We start from the raw sequence: 13450 nt of genomic DNA on the forward strand, positions 1-13450 counted from the left end.
CTTCTATCCCCCTGACTCCCAATAAGTTATGCTACTCTTCATTTAGTTGGTTCACAGTAGAGACTTTGTAATCCAATACTGTAATAATCCAGTCCTTACCACAACCCGTCACCTCTGTTTCCTAATTCCACTGCATGACTTCCTCTTTACCTCATTGGGCTGTCACATAGTTGATATCAAGTGACACCTATTTCAACCAATGAACTTATAATGTTTCTAAACGATGCCCTTGTTTCCCCTAGTGGTTTTAACTTTGATCCCGCCCCCTGGTAAATTCCTGGCTTTGCATGATTGACAGGTGGACAACGATACGATCTGGAATGAGACACACACGTCGACGGCGTCTCGCTTGGCGGCAGGCAGCGTGACGGAACTGGCGCTCAGGGTAGCACAGGGAGAGCTGAAGGTGAGACCGCCAACTGTTCATTGTCACCTCAGTTACACCCCCACTTAGTTATGTCAGGGACGTAACACAACTGGTCAGAATTGTCAACACTGTAACATACATTAATACACCTGGATATTGAAGCATAATGTCATTTCTGTTCATTATTTATGAACTTCACATGAAATTGCAATTTAAAAATTGCCTTTCTATATCAGTACCATTCAGTGTATTCTGAACTGATGAACATCAAATTGTAAGATGTGCTCAGAGAGAGCCAAAGTGTAACAGTTTCTATTCACATCTCACAGAATGGCTTTGCAGTGGTGAGGCCCCCTGGACACCATGCAGCCCGCTCTACCCCCTTGTAAGTACTACACACACACACACACACACACACACACACACACACACACACACACACACACACACACACACACACACACACACACACACACACACACACACACACACACACACACACACACACACACACACACACGGAGCCAGGAGGTCTCTAAAATAATTTCAAAGGGTTTTCCCTACACATCAAAAGCACCGTCCAAAAGTGTGTGTTATGTGTGTGTATGGAGTCTGTGCGTTACCTGCCCAAGGCTTGTGTGCATGTGTGTGCGTGTGTGTGTGGGTGCATGTCTGTGCATCAGTCTGAAATAGAATGCATTAGAAGGCTAACCACATTCAGCTGTGTGTGCTTGCATACGTCAGCGTATGTGTGTGTGGGTGCTTGCATGCGTGAGTTGGTTCACGCGCGATAGTGTGTGTGTGTGTACTCAGCAGTGCCTGTCACTAGTAATTTATGTGTCGATAAAGACTTACTGGAGGAAAGGAGTTGGCCGGTAGATATGATCTACAGTTCACACTCGCCGAGCTTATAGCTCCTGCTGACAACACCGCTTTCAACATTCCTCTTCTCATTTTCATACATCAACTCTTTCTCTCGCACCTTCTCTGTCTCACAATATCCTGGGGATATTGAGTACGAGTCAGCTTACTGTAAGCGGTTTATGCCGAGCACACTCTCTGAAATGCGCGAGGAGGGAGGTCACGAGAAATGATTTCAGGTCACGAGAAGTTACTTCACGAGAACTTATTTGGATATGCGGAGAGTATTTTCGTCTTTGTGTTTTGCTGTTGTTTCTGTTATGGCTTTCTTTTGTCTGAGATTGTCAGATGTTTACTTGCCGTGTCTTTTTTCCATCATTCATACATTGCCCCTTCGCCATTCAAACCAAGCCTAAAATATGAGTGCATGTCCAGTGAAACAAAGCATGTTTGACCCATTGGCACTAATATCCTCACATCACCTAGTGTGTGTATTGTGAGGACATTCTCTGAGATGCCCTCACATTACATTGGGTGTCTTTTGTCACGTTATGGGGACATGACCTCCTGTCCTGATTAAGTCCATATGTGTCTTTCCAAAGGGGTTTCTGCTTCTTCAACTCCGTGGCCATCGCAGCCAAGCAGCTCCAGCACAAACTCAGCATCAGCAAGATCCTCATTGTGGACTGGGTGAGAGATGACCTCCATCACTGGTCCCCACATGGGAGCTTAACACTTGCTTACTTACACAACACACATATTGACCATACGCGTGGTGTCAACATTCACACTGATCTCTGCTTTTCACATGAGTCTGGGCCCGCCACGAGTCTGGGCGTTAACACAGACACAGACAGACACACACACACACACGTTGGAACACATGCACACTTAAATACTACCTGGTTTGTAAAGACAAATAAGATGCAAACATCCAGAGCAAGTATGAGACTGGTCAAGCATACTACATAATTACGAGTCTGACGACCCCTTGACCTTTATCCCCAATGTGCAGGATGTTCACCATGGCAACGGTACCCAGTCAGTGTTCTACAACGACTCCAGCGTGCTGTACATCTCCCTGCATCGCTATGACAATGGCAACTTCTTCCCCGGTAGCGGTAACCCAGCCGAGGTAAAGTTCGGTTGGACGATCCACCACCATGTACATCATGCTCCCCCATCAAATACATGATTGGTCTTTTCATGTGGGGGAAAAAAAAGAAAACGTCTGAGCCAAGCACAGAACGGATTGTGTCTGCCCAATAGTCTGAAACCCCTTTAGCGTTTGTTACTACCCACTCCATTCTCACCAAATAAGGAGGATAAAAAAAGGGGATGTTTTACCATATTCTTCATCATGGGAGGATGGTCCATTAGATGCTATGCTGGCTTGGATGTGGCTTAGCCTTAAATGGCCCCTCGACCGCCACTGAGCTGTGTGGTAAACCTCTGGGGTCTCTGTGTCCCTCGACCACAACCCTGTGTACCTATATAACACACTAAGGGGTAGCATTGATGTCATCAGGGGTACCACAGAGAAACATCAGGGTACCCGTAATCCGCTCCAGCGTCTCTTAAACATGAAAGGAATAACAGAAAGGGGGGAGACGAAGAAAGGGGATGAAGAAGAGTAGAACAATGGAGAAAGAGAAAGAGAGGGAGAGTGACTAGTTGGCAGTGGATGGCGGAGCTCATGTGTTTTGAGTTTGCCCTGTGAACATCCCGTCTACCGAGAGAGAGTCAAGTCAGACACTCTGCAATGCACATCATCCTCACACACACGAACACACACACGAACACACACACACACACACACACAAAGGAAATTACTGCAATTTGTTGCCAAGAGTGTGTCACTCAGAGTCCTCACTATCTCCTCACCATGACATTGAGCGATGGCGGAGGAGTTTCAAAAGCTAAATAGCCGTTAGCAGACATTTTTAAGGCTTACTCTCCTCTTAAGACCAGGGGATCAGTTAGTATGCCACCCCACGAACGTGAGGTCAAATCAGGGAGACATCCACCGGTGAAATATAGTCTCTCGTGACAGACGTTAACATTTGGTTCTGGGTGCGGAGATTATGTGAAATATAACTAGAAACTGAATATCGCCAAATGCCGACTCAAGAATATACATACGTCCCTGTAGTGTGTTAAAACTGGGACTTAATCTGGGTGTAGTTTTGTTGTTGCTGCGAGGGATTTATAAGCCGATTTGACAAATTGTATCAAAAATCAAAATAGTTGAGTTGATGGAGGCGTTGAATTAATGGCCAGCCGTCTTTCATTTGGAAATCGTAATCACTCCCGTATGTCATTAAAATGTGACGCGGCTTTTCCTCAATTGTATCAAATGCGCATGTTTCAACAACCGTGCTGATAAGTTTGTGAACATTTGATGCAAAATATCTCATGACCTTTCAACTCTCAGCACAACTTTCCATGAAGTAAGACATAACTCTCTCTCCCGCCTCTGTCCAGGTTGGAGCAGGAGCAGGTGAGGGCTTCAATGTCAATGTGGCGTGGACGGGAGGCTTGGACCCTCCCATGGGCGACGCTGAATACCTGGCGGCATTCCGGTACAGTAGAGACACACACACCTAACCTACCTCACTTTACCTCCAGCACAATTCACATTAAAACAAAATCACAAAGATTATATTCTAGTCAAAGCCAGGGGTGCTCGCTAATGATTCATAGGGAGTCTTACCGAACCTCTTCACTCATCCTTGAAATAACAACAGACAGCTGTGATATAACAGACATGTATGTCATGTGTTCAGGTGTTATATTGTGGTGCGAGTTGGAGGTTTGTGATGCCATCCAATCCCCATGGGGGAATTCATGAATGAACTGAGACCAGCGTACATTAATGAACATACTTTGCTGGTGTCAAACCATATGTGAAAAAGTAATGCATATTCTGAAAGCTGAGAAACAGCCCTTTCAAATGAAATGACATGCAACCGCGCCACATCAATCAAATGGTATTCAGTCAAGAGAAAACGCCTTTGAAAATGTGTATCTTTGTGTGTCTTTTCCCAAACAGCTGCCATTTACACAAATTCCTAATGAAGATAGAGAAAAACTTCTGAAATCAGAATTTTAACTGGAATGACAAAATAAGGCATATAATAACAATAATTGGCTTTTAACTGAAATTTCTTCTTATATACATTCCGCTAGGCCTATAGCCTAATACACAAAGAGTCAGAATTAAAAGCATGCAAGAAAGGGGAAATTACCTGTCACAATCTGAGCTACTGGGTGAAGACTAGAGCTGTGTTCGAATACCCATACTAACATACTGTATACTACATACCTAATGAGTATATACAACATACTATTAGTTCATTTTAGTATATTGTAAACGAATGGTATCGTTTCAGTTGAGCATACTAGTGCTTCGCCTGTCTACCGGAAGTTGATGCTGTTGCTATGCAAACTCTTGCTAGCTTGTTAGTGTTCATAAATTCAATCTGGAGTGCCACAGTGCGCTCTGGGCGTTCGTAAATCCAGAGAGTGGACAGATTGTCCTTTTGTTAAAAAAAATCTGGGAGCATTCAGAGAGCACACCGGACACTCTGGCCCAGGAGTAGAGCTGGTCTACTCCTGGGCCAGACGGCAGTCAAGCACCCAAGCTATCTGAGTAACGTTGGCTAGCTACTTCCAGACACAAATGAGAGAACACCTCACTCTGACCATTTTACTCCCCCTAGCAGAGCTGGTTAGGCTGTTTTCATGTTATACAGAGTGTTGGCGACTGTAACTGTGCTGCTGGCAACAATTTAATTACGCTTTTTTTGCCCATGTTTACTGACACCGGACATATTCTGCGCAAGAGTGCTCTGAAATCGGAGTAGATAGCCAGAATGAACTATGTCCATTGAAACGCACAACGACTATACCACTTAGCTAAGAATGATGTGAATAATCAAGTCAATAAATGATGTTTAGTTAGTTAGCAGATAGTTAATATGCTTCCTGGCAAGTTCGATGTAGCCAACTAACGTTAGGTAACTAGCTAACATGCTGGTACATACTGCAGTAATGCTATGCGGTTTGTAAGGATAACGTAGCTAACAAATTGTCAGCCAACATAACGTGTAATGTAAATTATTTGAAAAGTCATTACTTTATTACATTATTGCTCAACATTTTCTTAACATTTGTCATAATAAGTTAAAGCAATGAATTTGTATCCGCTCTCTAAGGACTTCGGCTGAATATTTTCCACCGTTTTCTTCAAATCTGAAAACGTTGTGAAGCCATGCCCATTTCCTGAAGAATTGCATTATGGGCCCTAAAAGCACGGAAATAGTGTCCACTTCTTGTATACTTCATATTTTGGCGAATTTAGTACGGCATCTGGGAACTTTTGGAATATTAGCTATATCCATACTATGACCAATAAGCATACTACAGTTGAAGTCAGAAGTTTACATACACCTTAGCCAAATGCATTTAAACTCAGTTTTTCACAATTCCTGGCATTTAATCATAGTAAAAATTCCCTGTTTTAAGTCAGTTAGGATCACAAATTTATTTTAAGAATGTGAAATGTCAGAATAATAGTAGAGAGAATTATTTTTTTTCAGCTTTTAGTTCTTTCATCACATTCCTAGTGGGTCAGAAGATTACATACACTTAATTAGTATTTGGTAGCATTGCATTTAAATTGTTTAACTTGGGTCAAACTTTTCAGGGTAGCCTTCCACAAGCTTCCCACAATAAGTTGGGTGAATTTTGGCCCATTCGTCCTGACAGAGCTGGTGTAACTGAGTCAGGTTTGTAAGCCTCCTTGCTTGCACACGCTTTTTCAGTTCTGCCCACAAATTTTCTATGGGATTGAGGTCAGAGCTTTGTGATGGCCACTCCAATAACTTGACTTTCTTATCATTAAGCCATTTTGCCACAACTTTGTAAGTATACTTGGGGTCATTGTCCATTTGGAAGAGCCAGTTGCAACCAAGCTTTAACTTCTTGACGGATGTCTTGAGATGTTGCTTCAAAATATCCACATCATTTTCCTACCTCATGATGCCATCTATTTTGTGAAGTGCACCAGTCCCTCCAGCAGCAAAGCACCCCCACAACATGATGCTGCCACCACCGTGCTTCACGGTTGGGATGGTGTTCTTCTGCTTGCAAGCCTCCACCTTTTTCCTCCAAACATAACGATGGCCATTATGGCCAAACAGTTCTATTTTTGTTTCATTTTTGTTACCAGAGGACATTTCTCCAAAAAGTACGATCTTTGTCCCCATGTGCACTTGCAAATCGTAGTCTGGCTTTTTTATGACGGTTTTGGAGCAGTGGCTTCTTCCTTGCTGAGCGGCCTTTCAAGTTATGTCGATATAGGACTCATTTTACTGTGGATATAGATACTTTTGTACCTGTTTTCTCCAGCATCTTCACAAGGTCCTTTGCTGTTGTTCTGGGATTGATTTGCACTTTTCGCTCTCCTTCCTGAGCGGTATGACGGCTGCGTGGTCCCATGGTGTTTATACTTGCATACTATTGTTTGTACAGATGAAGGTCGTACCTTCAGGAGTTTGGAAATTGCTCCTAAGGCTTAACCAGACAAGGTAGGCCTTGAAATACATCCACAGGTACACCTCCAATCGACTCAAATTATGTCAATTATCCTATCAGGATCTTCTAAAGCCATGACATAATTTCCTGGAATTATTTTGGAATTTGCCAAGCTGTTTAAAGGCACAGTCAACTTAGTGTTGAAAAACTAGTTTTTAAAATAAATTCTTTTAGCCCCTTTTCTCCCCAATTTCATGGTATCCAATTGTTGTTAGTAATTACTATCTTGTCTCATTGCTACAACTCCCGTACGGGCTCGGGAGAAATGAATGTCGAAAGCCACGCGTCCTCCGAAACACAACACAACCAAGCCGCACTGCTTCTTAACACAGTGCGCCTCAAACCCGGAAGCCAGCCGCACCAATGTGTCGGAGGAAACACCGTGCACTTGGCTACATTGGTTAGCGTGCACTGCGCCCGGACCGCCACAGGAGTCGCTGGTGCGCGATGAGACAAGGATATCCCTACCGGCCAAACCCTCCCTAACCCGGACAACACTAGGCCAATTGTGCGTCACCCCACAGACCTCCCGGTCGCGGCTGGATGTGACAGAGCCTGTGTACTGTCTTTTATTTATTTATTAGTATTTTTTTTAATGTAGGGTGTGGATCAGCTTTGATATTGCAGATAGATCGTAGCTTCCATTCGTGTAATTGTCTGCATTATTTCCAATACCCCATATATTTTTTTGTAAATATATATATATAACACACATGCACACTGTACACATACATATAAATACACACACACACACATATACAGTTTAAGTCGGAAGTTTACATACACCTAGGTTGGAGTCAATAAAACAAGTTTTTCCCAGAGGTTCGAAATTTGGATTTTGGAGCCCTCTTCCAGTTCAACCTATAGAAAACACTAAGGCACATCATAAGTTCAGGCAATTGTGGTCACATTTCCAATCATGAGATGTGATATGCAAGGATAAATGTATCCTTGTTAATGTTTTTAAACATGTGTTTATGTCATTCACAAAGGAGGACAATTTCATTCTGTGTTAAGAAAAGTGAGGGATGCTTTTTCCTTTCCATCCTAAACTCCTGCACTTCTATGAGAAGCATTGGAAGCTCTACAAAACATAATTGTTCGATTTAGTAATAAATACACATGAAAGGCCATTTCAACTGGGGAACACATTGCTTTTTTGGAGAAATAGCCTCATAAATGAAATAATTTAAGGACATTATATTCATTATCCACCCTAGTGATTCAAGATGAAGGACATGCATCTCATCAGTACATTTCCATCATGTCATTCTCAACATATCCCTAATGATAGCAAATTTACAATCTTTCTCTTTATTTACACTCTCTGTGTGATTTTTCATTGGAGTCCTGTGTCGCCATGACTATGACAAGCTAGCTTGACTGGAGCTAACATTAGCCGATGTTAGCTTCTATGCCAATAGAGATTTATAAATGAATTAAACTTTCAAAACATCATAAAATAGAACAACAATAATATCATTATACTCCGCTTAACTTGGTGTTTTATATCATATGCTTTATAACTCGCTCACCATGAAGATAAAGTTTAAAATAAATGTGTTTATCTGGTGCTTCTCTCTTCAATTTTCAGTTGGCTCTTTCAATCAACTGGAAAGAGCCACTATAGAGCGAGAACTCAAGAAGCAAGTGTTGTCAACAATTTTTCAGGGAAAATCGCTATTTGCTGTTTGTTTTGTCGCTAGAAGTCGCTAGATTACGTTTTTCCAGAGCTGCGATGACATCAGCCAATTTAACTTGCTGTGGCACAGCTGCCATTAACACCATATAAACTCTTTGTGCCAAAACTCCCCAAAGGCAGCCTGAAAAGTAGCCAGTAAAGGGATGGGGTTTGAAAACTTGTTAAATATAGCGACAAAGTCACTAAATTGGCAACACTGCGTAAACTAAGCACTAGAGCGAGCTGCTCCCTCTGTGGGCCGAAACAAGCATAACATCCCTTGACTATAAATACGTGATAACAAAATGCAGAAGATTAGGCTACTGTACTATATACAGTACCTTCAGAAAATATTTATACCTCTTAACCTACTCCACATTTTGTGTGTTACAGCCTGAATTCAAAATGGATGAAATATATTTTTTTTCTCACCCTTCGACTATACACACAATACTCCATAATGACATTATGAAACATGTTTTTAGAAATGTTTGCAAATGTATTGAAAATAAAATACAAAAAAATGTACGTAAGTATTCACATCCCTGAATCAATACTTTGTAGAAGCACATTTGGCAGTGATTACAGCTGTGAGTCTTTATTGGTAAGTTTCGAAGAAATTTCCACACCTGGATTTTGCTAAATTTACCCATTGTTCTTTTCAAAATTCTTCAAGCTCTGTCAAATTGGTTGTTGATCACTGCTAGAAAACCATTTTCAAGTCTTGTCATAGATTTTCAAGTAGATTTCAGTCAAAACTGTAACTTGGCCACACAGGAACATTCACTGACTTCTTGGTAAGCAACTCCAGTGCACATTTGGCCTTGTGTTTTAGGTTTTGTCCTGCTGAAAATGTCTAGTGGAAAGCAAACTGAACCAGGTTTTCTTCTAGGATTTTCCTGTACTTAGCTCCATTCAGTTTATTTTTTATCCTGAATAACTGACCAGTCCTTTACAATTACAAGCACACCCATAACATGATGCAGCTACCACTATGCTTGAAAATATGGATAGTGGTACTCAGTAATGCGTTATATTGGATTTCCCCCAAACGTAACACTTTGTATTCAGGTCAAAAAGTTAATTGCTTTGCCACATTTTTTTGCAATATTACTTTTGCAAACAGGATGCATGTTTGGGAGTTTTTAAAATTCTGTACAGGCTTTCCTTTTTCACTCTGACAATTAGGTTAATATTGTGGAGTAACTAGAATGTTGTTTATTCATCCTCAGATTGTTCCTATAAACTGTAACTTTGAAAGTCACCATTGTCCTTCCTCTCCGGCAACTGAGTCAGGAAAGACGCCTGTATCTTTGTAGTGACAAGGTATATTAATAACTTCACAATGCTCAAAGGGATATTCCATGTCTGCTCAATAGGTGGCCATATTTGTGAGGCATTGGAAAACCTCCCTAGTCTTTGTGGTTGAATCGGTGTTTGATATGCACTGCTCAACTAAGCACAAGAGCAAGGGGTCCAGAGATGAGGTAGTCATTCAAAAATCATATTAAACACTATTATTGCACACCGAGTGAGTCCATACAAGTAATTATGTGACTTGTTAAGCAAACGTTTACTCCTGAACTTATTTAGGCATGCCATAAAAAAGGGGCTGAATACGTATTGACTGAAGACATTTCAGCTTCCACTTTGACATTATGGGATATTGTGTGTAGGCTAGTGACAAAAAGTATATACATTTAATCAATTTTAAATTCAGGCTGTAACACAAAATGTGGGAAACGTCAAGGCGTGTGAATACTTTCTGAGTCTCACGTTCTCCCATATGTCTGGTTGGCAACACAGGGGACCCAAACATGAGCAAGAAACGGTATTACCATTTTCTCACAGCAACTATTTCCCTTTTTCTCTGATGTTACAGACAAACTTGGACCAACAATAGTAGCCCAACAATAGTAGCCCAACAATAGTAGCCCAACAATAGAGGCCTGACTTTATCAGAAACTTGCTCACAGATGTATATAAACACATCAATACCAGCCAACCTCTTTTGACCTCAGTGGGTCTATTTGTGTAAGGGAGTGTGTACACGTATTACTATAAAATGGGTTTCCATGGCCGAGCAGCAGCACACAAGCCTAAGCACCATGCACAATTACCTAGCATCGGCTGGAGTGGTGTGAAACTCGCCGCCATTGGACTCTGGAGCAATGGAAACGCGTTCTCTGGAGTGCTGAATCACGCTTCAACATTTGGAAGTCCGACGGACTAATCTGGGTTTGGCGGATGCCGGGAGAACGCTACCTGCCCCAATGCATAGTGTCAACTGTAAAGTTTGGTGGAGGAGGAATAATGGTCCCTTAGTTCCGGTGAAGGGAAATCTTAACACTACAGCATACAATGGCATTCTAGATGATTCTGTGCTTCCAACTTTGTGGCAACAGTTTGGGGAAGGCCCTTTTCTGTTTTAGCGTGACAATGCCCCCGTGCATAAAGCGAGGTCCATACAGACATGGTTTGTCGAGGTCAGTGTGGAAGAACTTGACTTGTCTGAACAGAGCCCTGAACACCTTTGGGATAAATTGGAACGCCGACTGTGAGCCAGGTGTAATAGCCCAACATCATTGACCTGACCTCACTGATGCTCGTGGCTGAATGGAAGCAAATGACAAGATCTAAATCAAATCAGACTTATTTGCTACATGCTCTGAATACAACAAGTGTCGACTTTACCATGAAATGCTTACTTACAAGCCCGTAACCAACAGTGCAGTTCAAGAAGAAGAAAATATTTACCAAGTAGACTAAAATAAAAAGTAATAATAAAAGTAACACAATAAGAATAACAATAAAGAGGCTTTATACAGGGGGCGCCGGTACTGAGTCAGTGTGCAGGGGTACAGGCTAGTTGAGGTAATCTGTACATGTAGGTTGGGGTGAAGTGACTATGCATCGGCAACACACAAACAGAGAGTAGCAGCAGTGTACAAGAGGGAGGGAGGGGCTCAATGTAAATTGTCCTGTGGCGATATTTATGAATTGTTCAGCAGTCAAATGACTCGTGGGTAGAAGCTGTTGAGGAGCCTTTTGGTCCTAGGGGGAAATCCTTCCCAGAAAAGGGGAGGCTGTTTTAGCAGCAAAGGGGGGAACAACTCCATATTAATGCCCATGATTCTGGAACGAGATGTTTGACGAACAGGTGTCCATATACTATTGGTCATGTAGTGTATTGAGTACATTTTTTAAGGATTTGCGTAACTTCAAAATAAGTCATATAAAAAGTATCTTTTCAATCCATTCAATTTGAGTTGAGACATGTTTGATCTACACATGTTTTGAGACACAATGTTATGCAATTTATTTACTTTAGGAAATATTTAAATAACAGATGCTGTATAATAAGCAGAAAAAGGCAAAGAAGCTGAACAGCAATGATGACAATGAACCACATTGTTCTTCATTGAAAAAAGCGCATTTATGCTAGGTATGCAAGAGAGCTACTAAAAACTCACTATATGAATACTATAGAGATTTTGATTAATGATAATACTATACAAGTACTATTGAGTATTCTTACAGAAAACATCTGGCAGGAAATCTTATAAAAAAATCTTATATAGGGAGAGAGATATTATAGGACGCTATAAGCCCACTATAGGTTACTATAGAAATCCTATAATATCCTATAGGAATACTATAGTTATTTTCTGTAAAGGGGGGCACAGAATATTCTCGTCCTAGTCCATTGTGAATTGATACTACAGTTTATTAAATAGCACAGGCTACAGTAACGAGCAGTAAGCGGTGGAGGGTTGACAGTCAACATTATTGACAGGAGCCTAGGATACTAGGCTCCTGTAAATTGTATTGCATGTGTGAGGCACATTCTCAATAAGCAAGATATAGCCTAGGCCTACCGTTGATATGGCCTTATACAGTAGGACTGAATCATTTCGATATTTTAGATTGAATGTTTCTTAGGTAAATGGACAAGAGACACTTTTTGGAAATAGGGATGGATACGAGCCGAATGGAGTATGTACTGCAGGTAGGCCTATTTTCATTATGAATAATGCCAAAGAATGATGGCAAAATCCTCACGAGTAGACCATATAGAAACCGGTAACACTTTGTTTAAATAGTCCATCTGTAGATGCTCTACAGACTATCAGTAACATTTCAGCTAACTATCTACTAACCCTAGCCCTAACCTGAACCTGAACCCTTATCCTAATCCTAAATTCAACCCTAGCCCTAACATTAACCCTTATCCTAATCCTAAATTCAACCCTAGCCCTAACATTAACCCTTATTCTAAACCGAACCCTAACCTTAGCAAGCAGTTGCTTATTAACAGATAGTTTGTTGATAGTATGACTATCCGGACTATCCAAATAAAGTGTGACCTAGAAATATTTTATAGATAGGCTCCTTGGCTAATGCATGGCCAGGTTAAGAAATACACGCAACTTGTTGCTGTTGAAACAGCTTTCGCTGTAATAGGCCTAGGGCACGGGTAGCCTACTGACAACATGTTTTTTAATCACATGAAACCGAAAACAAGCAATTGGAACAGAAAAACAACTTAAATGTTTCCAAATAGGGTCAGCGGTATCAGTCATCTTTCATACCATGATGGGCTTATGGACATGTAGCCTACATGAGGGGTTTTGCACATATCCAAAATAATAACCGTATCTGGCTAAAATAATTTGTCCGCTCACATTTTGTGTTGGACAATGGCGCTGGCTTAACGGCTGCCGGAAATAGAGCCCATGGTGTAAATCCATGCCACTGTATGGAAGTGCGTCCCAATGTCTTTTTTTCTGTGCACCGCACTTTCCACTTCATTCAAGCCACAGCCCCTGAATGAATAGCTGCTCGGTTTGCAGCATAATGAACTTTGAGCGTTCCTGTCAGCGGTGTTGGCTCGCCACCAGGCCGTTAAACAGTATGTGAGGTCTGTATGGTGCATACACACA

General features: G+C 41.5%; 1 protein-coding gene across 1 annotated transcript in view; it reads left to right on the forward strand.

Moving 5' to 3' along the window:
- Nucleotides 1-298: 298 nt before the first annotated feature.
- LOC124002381 (histone deacetylase 7-like) overlaps nucleotides 299-13450 on the forward strand; it is a gene marked incomplete at its 5' end in the record, with an annotated part of 29154 nt that continues 16002 nt past the window's right edge. Inside the window, 5 exon segments of the mRNA XM_046309747.1 lie at nucleotides 299-406; nucleotides 697-752; nucleotides 1831-1918; nucleotides 2244-2363; nucleotides 3713-3810. Coding sequence (XP_046165703.1) covers nucleotides 299-406; nucleotides 697-752; nucleotides 1831-1918; nucleotides 2244-2363; nucleotides 3713-3810 — 470 coding nt within the window.

This window comes from Oncorhynchus gorbuscha, linkage group LG18, assembly GCF_021184085.1.
Source record: "Oncorhynchus gorbuscha isolate QuinsamMale2020 ecotype Even-year linkage group LG18, OgorEven_v1.0, whole genome shotgun sequence".
NCBI lineage: Eukaryota > Metazoa > Chordata > Actinopteri > Salmoniformes > Salmonidae > Oncorhynchus > Oncorhynchus gorbuscha.